Source organism: Gavia stellata, chromosome 20, assembly GCF_030936135.1.
Source record: "Gavia stellata isolate bGavSte3 chromosome 20, bGavSte3.hap2, whole genome shotgun sequence".
Taxonomy (NCBI): Eukaryota; Metazoa; Chordata; class Aves; order Gaviiformes; family Gaviidae; genus Gavia; species Gavia stellata.
Window position 1 is genome coordinate 3,352,389 of NC_082613.1, and position 12,627 is coordinate 3,365,015.

The window sequence follows — 12,627 nt, forward strand, 5'->3', positions numbered from 1 at the left end:
GGAAGTCTTGAATTCATCTCGCAACCCGTTCTCTTGTACACCTGGCTTGTACCTGTCGAACAGACTGCAAAACGAAGGCACGCGAGGGAGGGTTAAGGTCAGAGGTACATTCGTTTGGATGATTCCTTTCGTGTAGTTCAGACCACACGTGTCGTGTGGCAGCCCGAGAGCTGGCCACCCTCTCTGCGGTCACCGGGCAGCAGAGCGTGGAGGGACCTGCTCCCGGCACAGCGAAGCAGCTCCCCTCAGCGAGCGACCGCTCCAGGGCAGAGCATGCAAACCGCGGCTCCCTTCGGAGACAAGCCAGGTAAGCTGCTCTGCCCACGCAGATACTTGTCCACTAGACACGGACTGGGGCAAACCAGTCACACAGGACGTGTCCTCACTGGAGATGTTGAGCTGGATGGCTCTATAGGCCATCAGCCATGCCCTGAGCAAAAAATAAACTCTGGATTTCTTTTCTCCCATGGGTTTCACTCAGACCCGTTATGTACTTGGTCTCAGTATTTTTTTTCCTGTTAAACACCTAAAAAATAAAAAACGTTCTTTGGCACTTGTGCGGCAACAGCACATAGACACTCTCCTGTCCTTCGGCTGCTTGTTGGACTCATCTCTAGAGGTCCATATATGCAGAGTCTGTGTCCACCCTCTGGGCCTCTCCAAACATGAGGAATGCACAGAGGCCGATGCTGTTAACAGCAGCCACCAGGTTGAAAACAGAAATCCAGGAGCCAGTCGTTTCAATCAGGTAGCCAGCCAAGTACACGCAAATGACACCTGGGGCAGGAGGGAAGAGAAAGAAATGCAAAGGCTCTGGGGCCAGATCCTGCCCGCCTGCGAGGAGAGGACTCCCAGGAAAGGATGAGCCGCAGGAGGGTACCTTACCTAGGAGGGCTCCACCTGTATTCCCAACACCTGTAGAGAAAAGAAAGATATTGCATATTCAAAACCCGCAGCCGTGCGTGGCTTCACCCGGGCTCCCACCGGACCCCTGTCTGCGTGCACAGCTAAACGCCTTGCTGATGGCTGGGACAAACGACGCTCAGCCTCATCCCCACCCCTCGGCGCAGGTCAGCATTTGGCAGATTGAAAGGCGTGCTCCGGCAGTCACCTGCGCCCAGCAACGGCAGGTATATCACGGAAGGACGCTGAGGCTACGAATACGGAGATGTTGCACAGAGCTACTCCTGCTGAAACCTTAATGCTGACGACTGTGTCCCCCCTCCCGCACGCACCGCCTCTCCAGCGCAACCGAAACCCCGCAGGAATCCTTACCGAAGAGTAAGCCGGCGCACGAGGGGGCCAGATCCTGCACGTTTACTGAAATGCCACTAGTGAGAAACAGAGGGGAAAACGGCTGTTTTAACAGAGCGCGCCTGCTTTTTCGTCATTTACACGGAGTTTAGTTTGTCGAACAAAAGGAAGGGATCCTAGACAATAAATGGCACTGTCAGAACAGAGGAAAGATGCTGAGAGTGAAGGAGCACAGGAGAGTACTAGGAGGAAAAGGATTCAACTCAAAGCATTCAGAGCGGCCAAAATGCAATTCCCCTCCTGCTTCATCTCCCTAATACCTGCCTGGTCCCACATGCCCCCCAGTATGCCAAGCCCTTCCCCACACTAGAGGTTTGCTGGATCAATTCCAACCCAGCGGGCACTGAACTCCACCGGCCTCGCAGGGACCAGCACACGACGCTCAGACAAGTGCCAGTTCTTGCTCTGACAGTCACGACGGAGGCAGCCTCCTCTGAGACCCCCAAATGCCACGGGTGGGATAGGAGCTAAGGGCCACAGCTACTGTCGTTATCACAGTCGTTACCTGTGGTTAAAGGTCTGAAGTCCAACAGAGGCGGAGGCGAACACTATCGCTTTGCAAAAACTGGAGGTCTGGCCCAGGCACAAAGCAAAAATGCTTGAGACACCGGAGCCAATGACCTGGAAGAAAGGGGAAATTAAATACCACAGCACATTTTCTGTAAGGAAGAAAGCAACTCGTTTCACGGACAAACTGTTCCCTTTACAATGGCAAGAGCTCGTATGCACCAGGTGCTTCTCAAGCCTTTTTTTTCCCCTGTGCCCTGCCTTTCTGTGTCAGAGGTCTGTCCAGAGGGATGCGATGCTGCAGAGCAGAGAGGATACGGCATTTCTATTTCTGCTCATCCTTGTATTCCTGTTTCCTAGTATCTAAGGGGTCACTTGGAGTGACAGCGTGTAGCTGGCCTTTCCCTGTGGAAGAAAACCTCTTTGGAGCACTCGCAAATCTCTGTGCTCAACGTTACCCTTGGCCCACGCTCCGTTCCTCAGTCAGGGTTTTCCTCTGCGTTTCATTTCCCATGTGCACTGACCACCAGGCTATCTACAAAGCCTCAAATCCTTTCCTCTTTCCACCTATAACCACCGGCCCAGCTCCATAAGAGGTCTCATCTGCCATGCAAGCAGAGGTCAGCCAGTAGCTTAAGTGTCACTCCCATGGCTTCAGCTCTCTTACCTGCATGAACTTACGAATGGTGATGGTTTTGTACCCTGGAAGAGAAAGGAGAGTTGCAGTTAAGCACAGCTCACCGGGTCTCCTCGTTCTCCAGCCAGGAGACCACAGGATAAGTGGATTTCAGATGGCCAGATTTCATCTCCAGGTGGATATTGCGACTGAGATCAAAGGCAGCCCCAAACACATGGATGGGATTTGGACCCTGCAGTATTTATCCTGCTTTTATATCAGAACCTCACGTTGTCTATTTGCTGGGTCTTCTCCTATCAACAAGCCCACCTCCTCCCACCCAGATCCTCTTTCCACATCACATAAAATAAGAGCTGAGGAAAAGCCAAAAGAGCTCTTACCCTGGTTGATTAAATGATCAGACAGAAATCCGCTGAACAAACTTGTTGGAATTGCAACCAGCCAGGGGACTACATTAAACACCCAACCCTGAAAGGGAGCAAAGAAGTCAGGTGAGGTTTGTTGTCAGAGCCGAGTTTGTTTGCAAATATTTTATTTCATAGTCTGTGATGTCTGTAGAAAGGAAAAAAAATGAAGTGATCAAGACCTCTTGCAGGATCGCTACCCGCTTCGCACAGCAAGCTCTCAGCTACACCCTGCACCACTCCAAAGTCTGGCAGGCGCATCACGGGGCTGCAGCATTTGTAGGTTTGTTGTCTTTCCTTCTGTCCCAGTGACCCTGCATCCAGTGGGGAGGCAGAAAGCTCCGTCTGCTCTGGGAAAGAGGGATTAAACGTGGCAAAGTTTACTGTTCAGCAAGGTGATGTGGCAGAGAGCCACAGAGCCCTGGAAAGCAAGCTGTAGATTTTACTCTGCCCCGTGGGTCATCAGTAAAGCTGTCGGCAAAATTTCCGACATCGGCTTCAACCTCATTAGCAGCGTTACTGTGAGGCTGAGGGAACACAGCTGGATTTTTTAATGCCAGGATTAGGTAACATTACGGGTAGCAACATACTTTGGTCTATTTTCAATTAAGCGAGCTTGCTACAGTTGTAATCACAGATGATTACTGGTCATCTGGATTACAGCTGCTCAGAGGCATTTTGGTGCCTAGATCCCACGAGGAGTTGAAATCAGTGCGGGCTGGGCTGGGCTTCATCTCAGCTGGTTGGACCTGCCCATCCATCCATCGTCCCCCGCATCTCCCCCTTCGCTCAGAGCCCGTCACCCCATGGAGGCATCCCTCCCTTCCTCGCCTGGCTTCAGGATGCGCGGGAGGGCTGAATAATCTTGGGTTTGAATAATCCTGTTTCAGCTGCTCCCGGAAATCGTACCAGGGCCCGTCTGCATGTTTCAGTGCCTTTCAAACTTTGGACCTTGGTCACTTTTGAAAACGTTACCCCATAGGGCTTGTGGGGTAATATCTCTGGTGTCTGTTAACATTAGTTGGGGTTGCTCAGCAAGTCAATCCCAACACACCCAACCACCCATGTCTCATCCCTACAGCCCATCGCTCTGAGCAGCGTGAGCCAAAACCCTCCGTCACCCCCACGCGGGTGGGCTGCGGGCAGCTCCTCAGGCAGCTCACCTGCAGAAAGGGACTTTGACCAGTAGGTGACACAGGTTTCCCACATTAAGGATTATCGTCCATCCTTTAACATCAAGCGTCCTCAAGCCCCATTTTATTAAAATGTACGAAGCAATTATCAGATTCAGGAATGCTATATAGAGCGTCTTACATAAGGGCACCATGATATAATGCGTAACAGATGGTAAATTACTGCCGCACAAGCATATTACTCGAGGTGCGCAGATCTTGTCACAACAATATGTTCGCTGGTTTAATACATGATTTTAATATAAATATCAAGTATGCCATAAAGCACCTTACACGTGTAATATGAAAAGGCATTTGTAACCAGCTCTGGAAATTATAAAAACCGAACAGAGCCATTGTGGAAAAGATTGTCTGAGTCTCTGAGAACGAGAAGATCAAAATACCAGCTCTCAGCCCAGATGAGTATTGCCTAGGTTTCTGAAAAATGGGAACATCATTTGTGCTAAGGAGAGGCAAGCTTTTATAGTGTTTTTGCAATACACATTATTAATGGTAATTATCATTTTCGCAGGCAGGTCTGAGCTGTACAATGTCAGTACAGTTAAAAACCCCAGGAAAACCCAGGAGTGAATGGGTTGATGGTCATTTGCAACAGCATAACGTCATGAGCTCTGTGCCGTTTGAAAACCACCCTTCCCTCAGAAGAAAAGCGGTCTAAAAACCAAATATAACCCTCTCTCCCCTGCCTGGAAGGTGCCCCAGCTCTGCCTCACTTCAGCATCTAGGCTCTGCCTACCTGGAGGGAGGATGCTTTTGTGCATCTCCAATGTATGCGCAGGGGGGTAACGGCTCCTAATCCTGCAGGGAAGCCTCCCACCTCCTCCTGCCTCCCAGCCTGCTCTCACCAAGTCCCTCTGCCATCATCTTCCTCCCTAACCAAGCCTTTTTGGCCGGCACCCAGCACGACCTCATTTGCACGGAGTCTGGCAATGCCTGTGTCTCAGAGACAACTTACCTTTGACTCGGGGAAAGTTTCCTTAAAGAAAGTTGGCAGCCAGGAGAGGAGAGTGAAAAACGTGCTGGCCGTGGAAAGCTGAGCGATGATGACAGCCCTGAAAATACACAGCGGGGAGGAAATAATCAGGAGTGACAGGTCACACTGGGTGGGAAACAGGCACTCGAGCAACCCAATATTCCAGTTCCTGGCCTATAAATAAATCCCTCACAGCGCTGCAATTGCTTCCTGAGATTTTTTGATAGATAACTACTCCTTTTGGCTTGCCACTCGCAGCACCTCTCGTTCCTCCGCTGCCCTCGCCGCACAGCGCCCGGGCGGGCGCCCGACGTCAGCCCCTGGGTTCAGGCGAGGTTAATTGCAGCGGCAATTGTGCGAGTGCATTTCCCACCAGTCCCTTTGCGAGAGCTCCAAGTCCTGCTCCAAGAGGTGTTGTTTGGAGTTTTCTAGGGATTTGTTATCAGCAGATGCTCCATGGTTATTCAAGGCAGGAATGGGCTTGCTGCCCTGCAGCCCCATCGCCCTCCTCCCCGTCTTTAAAGGGCACTTGGGAACATGCTTGGATGAGATTCAGTACCAAATGCAGCATCTCCAAGAAAAAATGGCTATTAAAAAGATGTTTTGCCAGCAATGAGAACGCAGCCTGTGCCACCCAGTGCCCCTGAGCAGCACTTCTTAGGAGCCCATTACATGCAGCATTTCTAACAAGACCGGTGGAGAATATCCCTCCGGAGGAGCACACAACCCACACAGGGAACGAAGTGTGAAGGAGGAAGCTTTGCCAGTAATATTCAAACCTGAAATTCCTCCAGACAGAACATAAACCACCTTTACCCTTTTAGTTTATACCAAAGGGATTAGAAAACCTGGTAATATTTCTCAAATACATAAATAAGTGGACAAAATACACGTAGGCAGAAGAAATAAGCACAGAGAGGAGCAAAAGCCCTTGGAAGGAGGGTGCTCCCCAGCCCCGCCAGCGCTCGAGGCCACCGCAGCTGCCTACCATATCGGTGCCTTCTTAAACAGCTGCTTCCAGGGAACTTTGGTCTGCTTGGATATCGAGAGGCCTCTCATTAAATAATCTATGGGGAAGATGAGTTCTGCAGGGAAGAAAACATACAAAGGAAAGCTCTGATCAGTAATTTTCTGTGCAGCTGGAGGGAGCCTTGGGAGACAGCTATACAACTACCTTTAATCTCTTTCTAGCTCTTTTTTTTGACAATATCAGCATTGGATGCTCATGAAAACACCTTTTTCTGTTGACCAAAATTTTTCCACTGCATCCACACACTTCCCCATCCAGCCACCTTCACCCATTTGTTATGTCTCTTGCTATAATTAAACAGAAATATCCTTGGGCAAGGACCAGGTTTGGATTTTGTGCAGCACCAGGCACACACCAGGCTCCTGATGGGCTGAGCTCCTACACGCCACACTCACACTAATAATGCTGTAGCCAGGTGTAAGGGTTTGCCCATGTGTGGAATTACTCCCAGACAGTTATTTGGGAAGAGATATTCCGGATTAACTGGTTTTTAAAAGCTTTATGTGTAGAAGCTCTTAGTTTGGAATAAGTATCTTGCCCTGCTTTAGCTTAATCCACTTTGAAGATCATGCCCTGTTTGGTGTTTTCACTGATGCTTAAGAGTACCAAGGAGCCAGATCAGGCTCTCGACAGCAATATAATCCAGCGTGGGACTTGAAATAGAAAACCAGCAGTGCAAGAGCTCAAAACTTCATTTCTGGGTTTAGCATCTTGGGTGAGACACAGCGTGTCTTATAGAAGACATTCGAACAAAAGGTCTTTGTGTAGAACCAGGCGTGATGTTGGAAACACAGGGGATTTGCAGAAGATAACGGGGAGGTACCACTCGGGTCCCGCAGCCTCGGCAGCGCCGGCAGCCCGAGGGATGCAGGCGGCTGGGCTTACCTTTCTCACTCAGGAGGTACTTGCAGGTGCAGTAAACCCACAGCAAAGTGAGCAAACCGGAGAAGTAGAAAACGCTCTCCCAGCCATACCAGTCCAGGAGGAGAGATCCCGCACCGCCGATCACCAGCGTCCTGCAAGGGAAACCACACCGAATTACAGGTCGGCGAAAGAGCTGGCTGACAGCGTTCGGACTGCGCGCATCAAGGGGAGATGCTTCCTGGGGCGGATGCTGCGGGTCACTAAATGCATTCAAAGAGCCGTCAGCCGCTGTGTGTGCAGGCACTGCCCGCCTGCCCGGTCACCCCGGGACGCTGCGACCTGCCCTGTCCCCTGCGTGGCACCTCGGGGTCCTCAGCTGGGGAGGAGAAACTGCTAAGGGACCTGACGCTCGCCTGCCCCGCACCGAAACGTGCTCGTCGGGGAAAGAAAATGAGATCGCTGGCGTGCAGAAAGTATCTCAGAATGTATAAATCAGCAAAAGAAATGAGTACACTGGAGAACTAAGTGATTAAACGCAGTAATATTTCTATTTGGCTTTCAAGCAACCCTTCCATTTAGAAAGGAAATTCTCATGGAGATTAGCAGAGGTGGGGAAGTTATATTATCCCCATCTATCAGAGAGGACAGGTGACCCGTCTCAGGCTGTCCCGTGCTTTTCCTACTGAGTCAGGCTGTTTCCCCTAGTAATTAGATGTCGCAAACACTCTTCAAAGCTGGCTTGAAAAGAAGGGAAAAAAATACATAAATCCTTGACGTGCACGACAGCAACTGCCTGAGGCTTCCTCAGCTGCAGCCGGTATCCTCAAGGACCCAGGAATCCACATGTACTTTGGGCTGCGAGCTTTGCCTCCAACTATTTAATGGCATTTCATCACGTACGATGTCCAGAGACTGTCACTGGCGGCTCAAAGCCCTTTGAACTTACCCAAACTGCGAGCCGGTCCCCACTGTGCTGTAGGTGAAGGCTCGCTCGCTCTCCCGGACCTTCTGGGACAGCAGGCTGGCCAGGGACGGGAAATACACCCCTGGAGCAACGGGAGCAGGGCAGGGAGCCGTCAGGCTCCTGTGCCCTCGGGAGCAAATCAAAAGCAAATTTAAGAGATCCAGCAGGAGCTAAACACCGAGACAAAGCAACAAAACCTTTGGAGAATTCAAAACAGGGATATAAAACAAAATAAGTGAATCCATCACCACGAAAGGTTTGTTTGTGCCTTCTCCGTAATCCCGTTTTGTCATCACTGCTGCTGCCGTAAATCCATCAGTGCCCACGCACTTATCCCAGTGATTCCCCAGTGCTGCAGCTCGGCAAGAAGGAAGGAAAATCATCTCAAATTATCGAAAAGTTTTGGCAAGGATCAATTTTCCCCAAGGGCTTTGAAGAGTTTTAAAACGTGGCAAATCAAAGAGGAACAGTGATGATTTCAGAAACCAGCAGCCCTTGTCCGGCAGAGAGATTCCTGCGGGGGATGATGTGCCAGTGACTTTCTCTAGAAATGTCACTTTTTATTCCTGTGGAAGTTCTGGGCGTGGAGGCAGTTTTGAGGCAGAGGATTGCTCGAACGCGCAGGAGAAGGGTTCATGCACTGCAAACCACACGACTTGCATCTGAATTTGCGGCCCCCCTGCAAGGAAGCCCCTGGGCAGACAGACACACCGACACACTCAGGACAGGGGTCTCACCTTGCAGCAGCCCCATGAGGAACCTGGAGGAGGTCATAAAAACGAGATGGGCAGAAGTGACGTGGGTGAGCAGCGGGGTGAGGACCGTGAGGAACCCCCAGGCTGATGCTGAGAGGAGGAGGACTTTCTCACCTCCTATTCTGGAAGACGGAAAACATGTTATCACAAACGAGGGGAGGGCGAAAGGGCAAAGCCCCCCAGTCAAGACTCAGGTGTTCTTCCCAGTTTAGCCTGTTTTTAAGAGCAACCTTTCAGTCAAACCTGTTCTTCTCTTACAAACGCCTTTAGCCCTCTGGGGAGGAGCTCTGACCTCCTCCCTTCCCACCTCCCGCTCCCCCGGAGCAGGCAGCGAGCAGCTGGCCACCGGCATTGCTCTCACCAGGACACCGGCCGCCGGCGCTGCCCGTCCAACCCCAGCACCCGCCAACCCCAGAGGCACCACCGCACTGATGCACGCCAGTCTCTGGCGGACGGGAAGCCCAAGCTGCTGTCACCGTTCTGCTTTTCTTAACCAGTGACGGGGTTTTCTCTTCCATCTGCTCTTCTGCATCAGCTCTGCCTGTTAACATTCGTTTTTTTGCAGGCATTTGCTTGCAAACTATTAAGGAACATAATTAAATGGCATAGTGCACTGCATGGATAATGTGCTCCTTCCAGGCATGTGTTCCTCACAACAGATTTCACAGGAAAGCCCTCCTCACTAAGAATAGGGTGGCTGGGGAAAGGAACTCGAGCAGGTAATTACTTAGATCTTTCCTTATGGCTAACTGGGGAAGCTGTTTTTTAATTTATATGATAAAATGGAGACACTTGGTTTTCCCAAACATGATGTAAACTGTGATGGGGGCTTGCTTGTGAAAAGATTGCATGAGAATATAGGGTGGAAAAACTGGAGGTGCTGAACTGAAAACGAAGATAGACTATGCAGATCGAATAGAAAAAAAGCCGTATTCCTTGCAAAAAGGAAATATTTTCTTCTTGTGGTTAGTGATTGCAGCTCTAAACCCTTCCAAATGGCTGTCCGGCACTGCTGGGATTAAACTGTTTGTTAATGGATAAATAACACTCCCAGTGAGCAGCAGCTATGAACTATGCGAAGAGCATCAGCATTTATCACTTTTCTAAAATTAAGTCTGCTTTACACCCCCTATTTCTTTCATCAGCTCAACATGTAAGCTTGTGGGTTTGCTTTTTTTATTCCAATTACGGAACCAGTGCTAAAAACAACCTCCATCAGAAAAATTATGCCAGTATAAAAGTGCTCTTCACTGTTTCCAGGTGAAACAAGCCCCATGTTGGTCTAAGTGCCCATTAACATGGCTGTAGATGTCTCCTGGCAGGAGGCAGTAATGATCGTGTAGACACTCCCCGTCTTTGCTGGGGATTTTGCCGGTGCAAAGTCCGGCCGTGCCGGCTGCCCTGTAAGTGTAGCGCCTGTTTTAAGACCCAGAGATCTAATCGGACGGCCAAAACCACACGTGTCCTTTCCGAATCAGAGCTACAGACCCTGGGTGAGGCTGATGGAGAGACCTCAACTGCTTTCAGAGCAACCTGCAGTGCCCCATAAAGCTTCTCCCCAGGGAGACGCTTCACCCTCCCACCCCATCACTGTCCCAGGGTGAAACTTGGCACAGCCACTGTCGAGACTGGAACTGAGAGGTCAAAACCAAGCTGAGTGTCATTAAAAAAGCACCGAGCAGAGGAAAACATGAGAATAATTTCCAGTACTGATCACTGATATGTCCTCCGATAATCTGTGTCAAGCAGTAGCCCCAGAAGAAGCTGCTGAGCACTATGCCGGACTGCTTCTTGTCCCAGTCGAAGTGGGTGCTCAGGGCGACGGCGCAGATGGGCACGGTGACGCGGGCGCAGTACAGCAGGCACGTCCCCAGCAGCAACATCACCGTCCAGATGCGGGACTCGGGCCTGCGAGGATGGAGAGGAAGATGGGGAAAGGGCAGAGGGAATGGTCTGCCTGATAGATCCATGCCCAGCGAGGACTTACTGGTCAGACTGGTTTGCTTACAAGCCGTTAACGAATCTGTCTTGATAAAATAAAGGTCAGCGCAAACCCCTGTGGCACAGCATTTCTGACACAGAGCGTACCGCGTCTGGTGACATTCATGTGCGATGCTAACTTTCTTCCCAAACATTATTTGACCCCAGCAGCAAAACAATAGTGTCTGTCCGTAGGCTGCAAGGTGGAACAGGCTGCTCGGACACCGCTGACCGCAGATCAAGGGAAAGGCAGGGGGGAAACCAGGTTGGTTTGCTTTTTTCCCCAAACAAAAGCTTTAGAAACTGTTCCTTAAAAGATAAGGATAACAAAGGAAAGGTCAGTGCATGAGGTTGGAAGCATTTGCATGAGACACACCGTCTTGGTAGCAAACATTTGTCATTTGGCATTCCTAGCCATTCCCCAAGGGAGGTGGCCGTGTGTTACCCTTCCTAACCAGGAATGGCATGGAGGAATGCTTTAGTGCCAGACAAGACAGGATGGGGCTGAATAGCCCAGAGAGAGGAGCAAGATAATCCAGCCTGGCCTGATAAGATGTTTAAGATGATATTATTAGCGATATGTTAACAGAACGTATTCAGTTTTGGTACACAAACACTCAGCCCCAAGAAAAGTGCTCCTGCAGAAGATGCAGGCTGGAAATAAGTGGGAAGGCAATTTTCTCCTGCTCCAAGTCAGCAATGTGCTTCTGGAGCCGAGACCCACATTTTGCTGCGAACTTCAGGCCCCAGGTGTAGGTGAACTCCTCTGCCGTCCCGCAGCCCCGCTAACGGCAGTCCGGGTCCCCCTTTGCCCGTGAATTACGGAGTTAAAAGCTTAGTGAGAACAGCCGCTATTCCTATTATTTGTGTTTGGTTATTTTTCTGCCCAGAGGCTGGAGCACAAAGCACTGAGCAAACAGACTCTCTCTGCCCCAGAGATGACTGTGGAATTCACTGTACCGGGGCATTAACCTCTGTGCTTTCCACCCTACTGAACATACCTGCCTTCTGCATGGGAAACAACCTGGGTCACTTTTTCTATTGAACTGAGCACTTCTTTCTCCGTACTGGAATTATGATAAATGTAGGTTAATCCCACACAGCACAAAACCATTTATAAAGGTGTCAAACGGCCCGTCACGGGGGGAGGCAAAGGAACAATGAAAAGTAAAACCCGCCGGGCAGCTGTGCCCGCTGGAGGGGAATTTATTGCTGTTTCCCAACGAGGCAGATAAGCAGCTCAGTGCCAACCTCTGGCAGGAGGAACTGGAAGTGTTTCAGCTGGTGCTTTGAAGGTTGGAACTGTCTTTACTGTGCACACGTACAAATGTCCAAAATAACACAGGAACTAGAAAACCTCACGTATCTTTGCTGGAGGAATAAGTAACCAAGGGTTGACCTGCCTCAGCCACTTGAACTGGCTGATAAATGCTCTCCCAGTCCCTCCTGGTCTTACGCCAAGAGGAAGACAGGCAGCAATCACATCTTAATTTGCTGCAAAACTAAAGGTGATTTTTTTTTTCAATCGCCTGCCCCAGCCGGCTCTGGCAGCAGCGGCTCCGCCGACTTCAGCTTGCTACAGCAAAGCACAGCGAACCAAAGGCTCCCGAACACCGAGTGTCCGGGTCAGACCAACCCCAGCGGGATGATACAGGCAGGCGGTTTTGGGTACAGATCCCTCACTGGAGGCAGAGGGCAAGTGGGGAGTAACCGGTGATGGAAAGTGATATGGAGAGCCCTCAGAAGGGTGCCTCAAGACGATCCGGGATTGGATGTATGCAGGTATAAGCGACCGACCCGTGCCTGCCTAACGAGTGCTTCTGCACCCGCAGAAATGGGCTGTTGCCAGGCCGGGGCCATAATCTCTCCCGTTATCTACAGCGGCACAGCGCCGATTAATTTGAGCTATTGAACCTGCAACAATTGAGGTGACCAAGTAAAACGCAGCAGCCTGCGATGCGCGTAGGTATTTCTTATTATTTAGCTGCTGAAACAGTTTTCTAAAT

The 12,627-nt window shown here is 50.5% G+C and overlaps 1 protein-coding gene across 1 annotated transcript; it reads right to left on the reverse strand.

Moving 5' to 3' along the window:
- Positions 1-613: 613 nt before the first annotated feature.
- SLC17A9 (solute carrier family 17 member 9) lies at positions 614-10,611 on the reverse strand. The gene is made up of 12 exons (XM_059827334.1): positions 10,352-10,611; positions 8,624-8,763; positions 7,869-7,968; positions 6,944-7,074; positions 6,017-6,113; positions 5,011-5,107; positions 2,839-2,926; positions 2,489-2,523; positions 1,820-1,935; positions 1,276-1,331; positions 886-915; positions 614-777 (listed from the first exon to the last, which is right to left on the reverse strand). Exons 1-12 carry the CDS (start codon positions 10,609-10,611, stop codon positions 614-616), a joined length of 1,314 nt encoding a protein of 437 aa, XP_059683317.1.
- Between the last annotated feature and the right edge of the window lie 2,016 nt (positions 10,612-12,627).

Bases quoted from the DNA above. Each gene is read 5' to 3' on its own strand.
- SLC17A9 (XM_059827334.1), bottom strand. From the start codon at position 10,611: ATGGATCTATCAGGCAGACCATTCCCTCTGCCCTTTCCCCATCTTCCT. The intron at 6,114-6,943 runs GTAAGCCCAGCC...TCTTCCCTGCAG, and splicing joins GTACCTCCTGAGTGAGAAAG to AACTCATCTTCCCCATAGAT. The intron at 1,936-2,488 runs GTAAGAGAGCTG...CCTTTCTTCCAG, and splicing joins CCATTCGTAAGTTCATGCAG to GTCATTGGCTCCGGTGTCTC.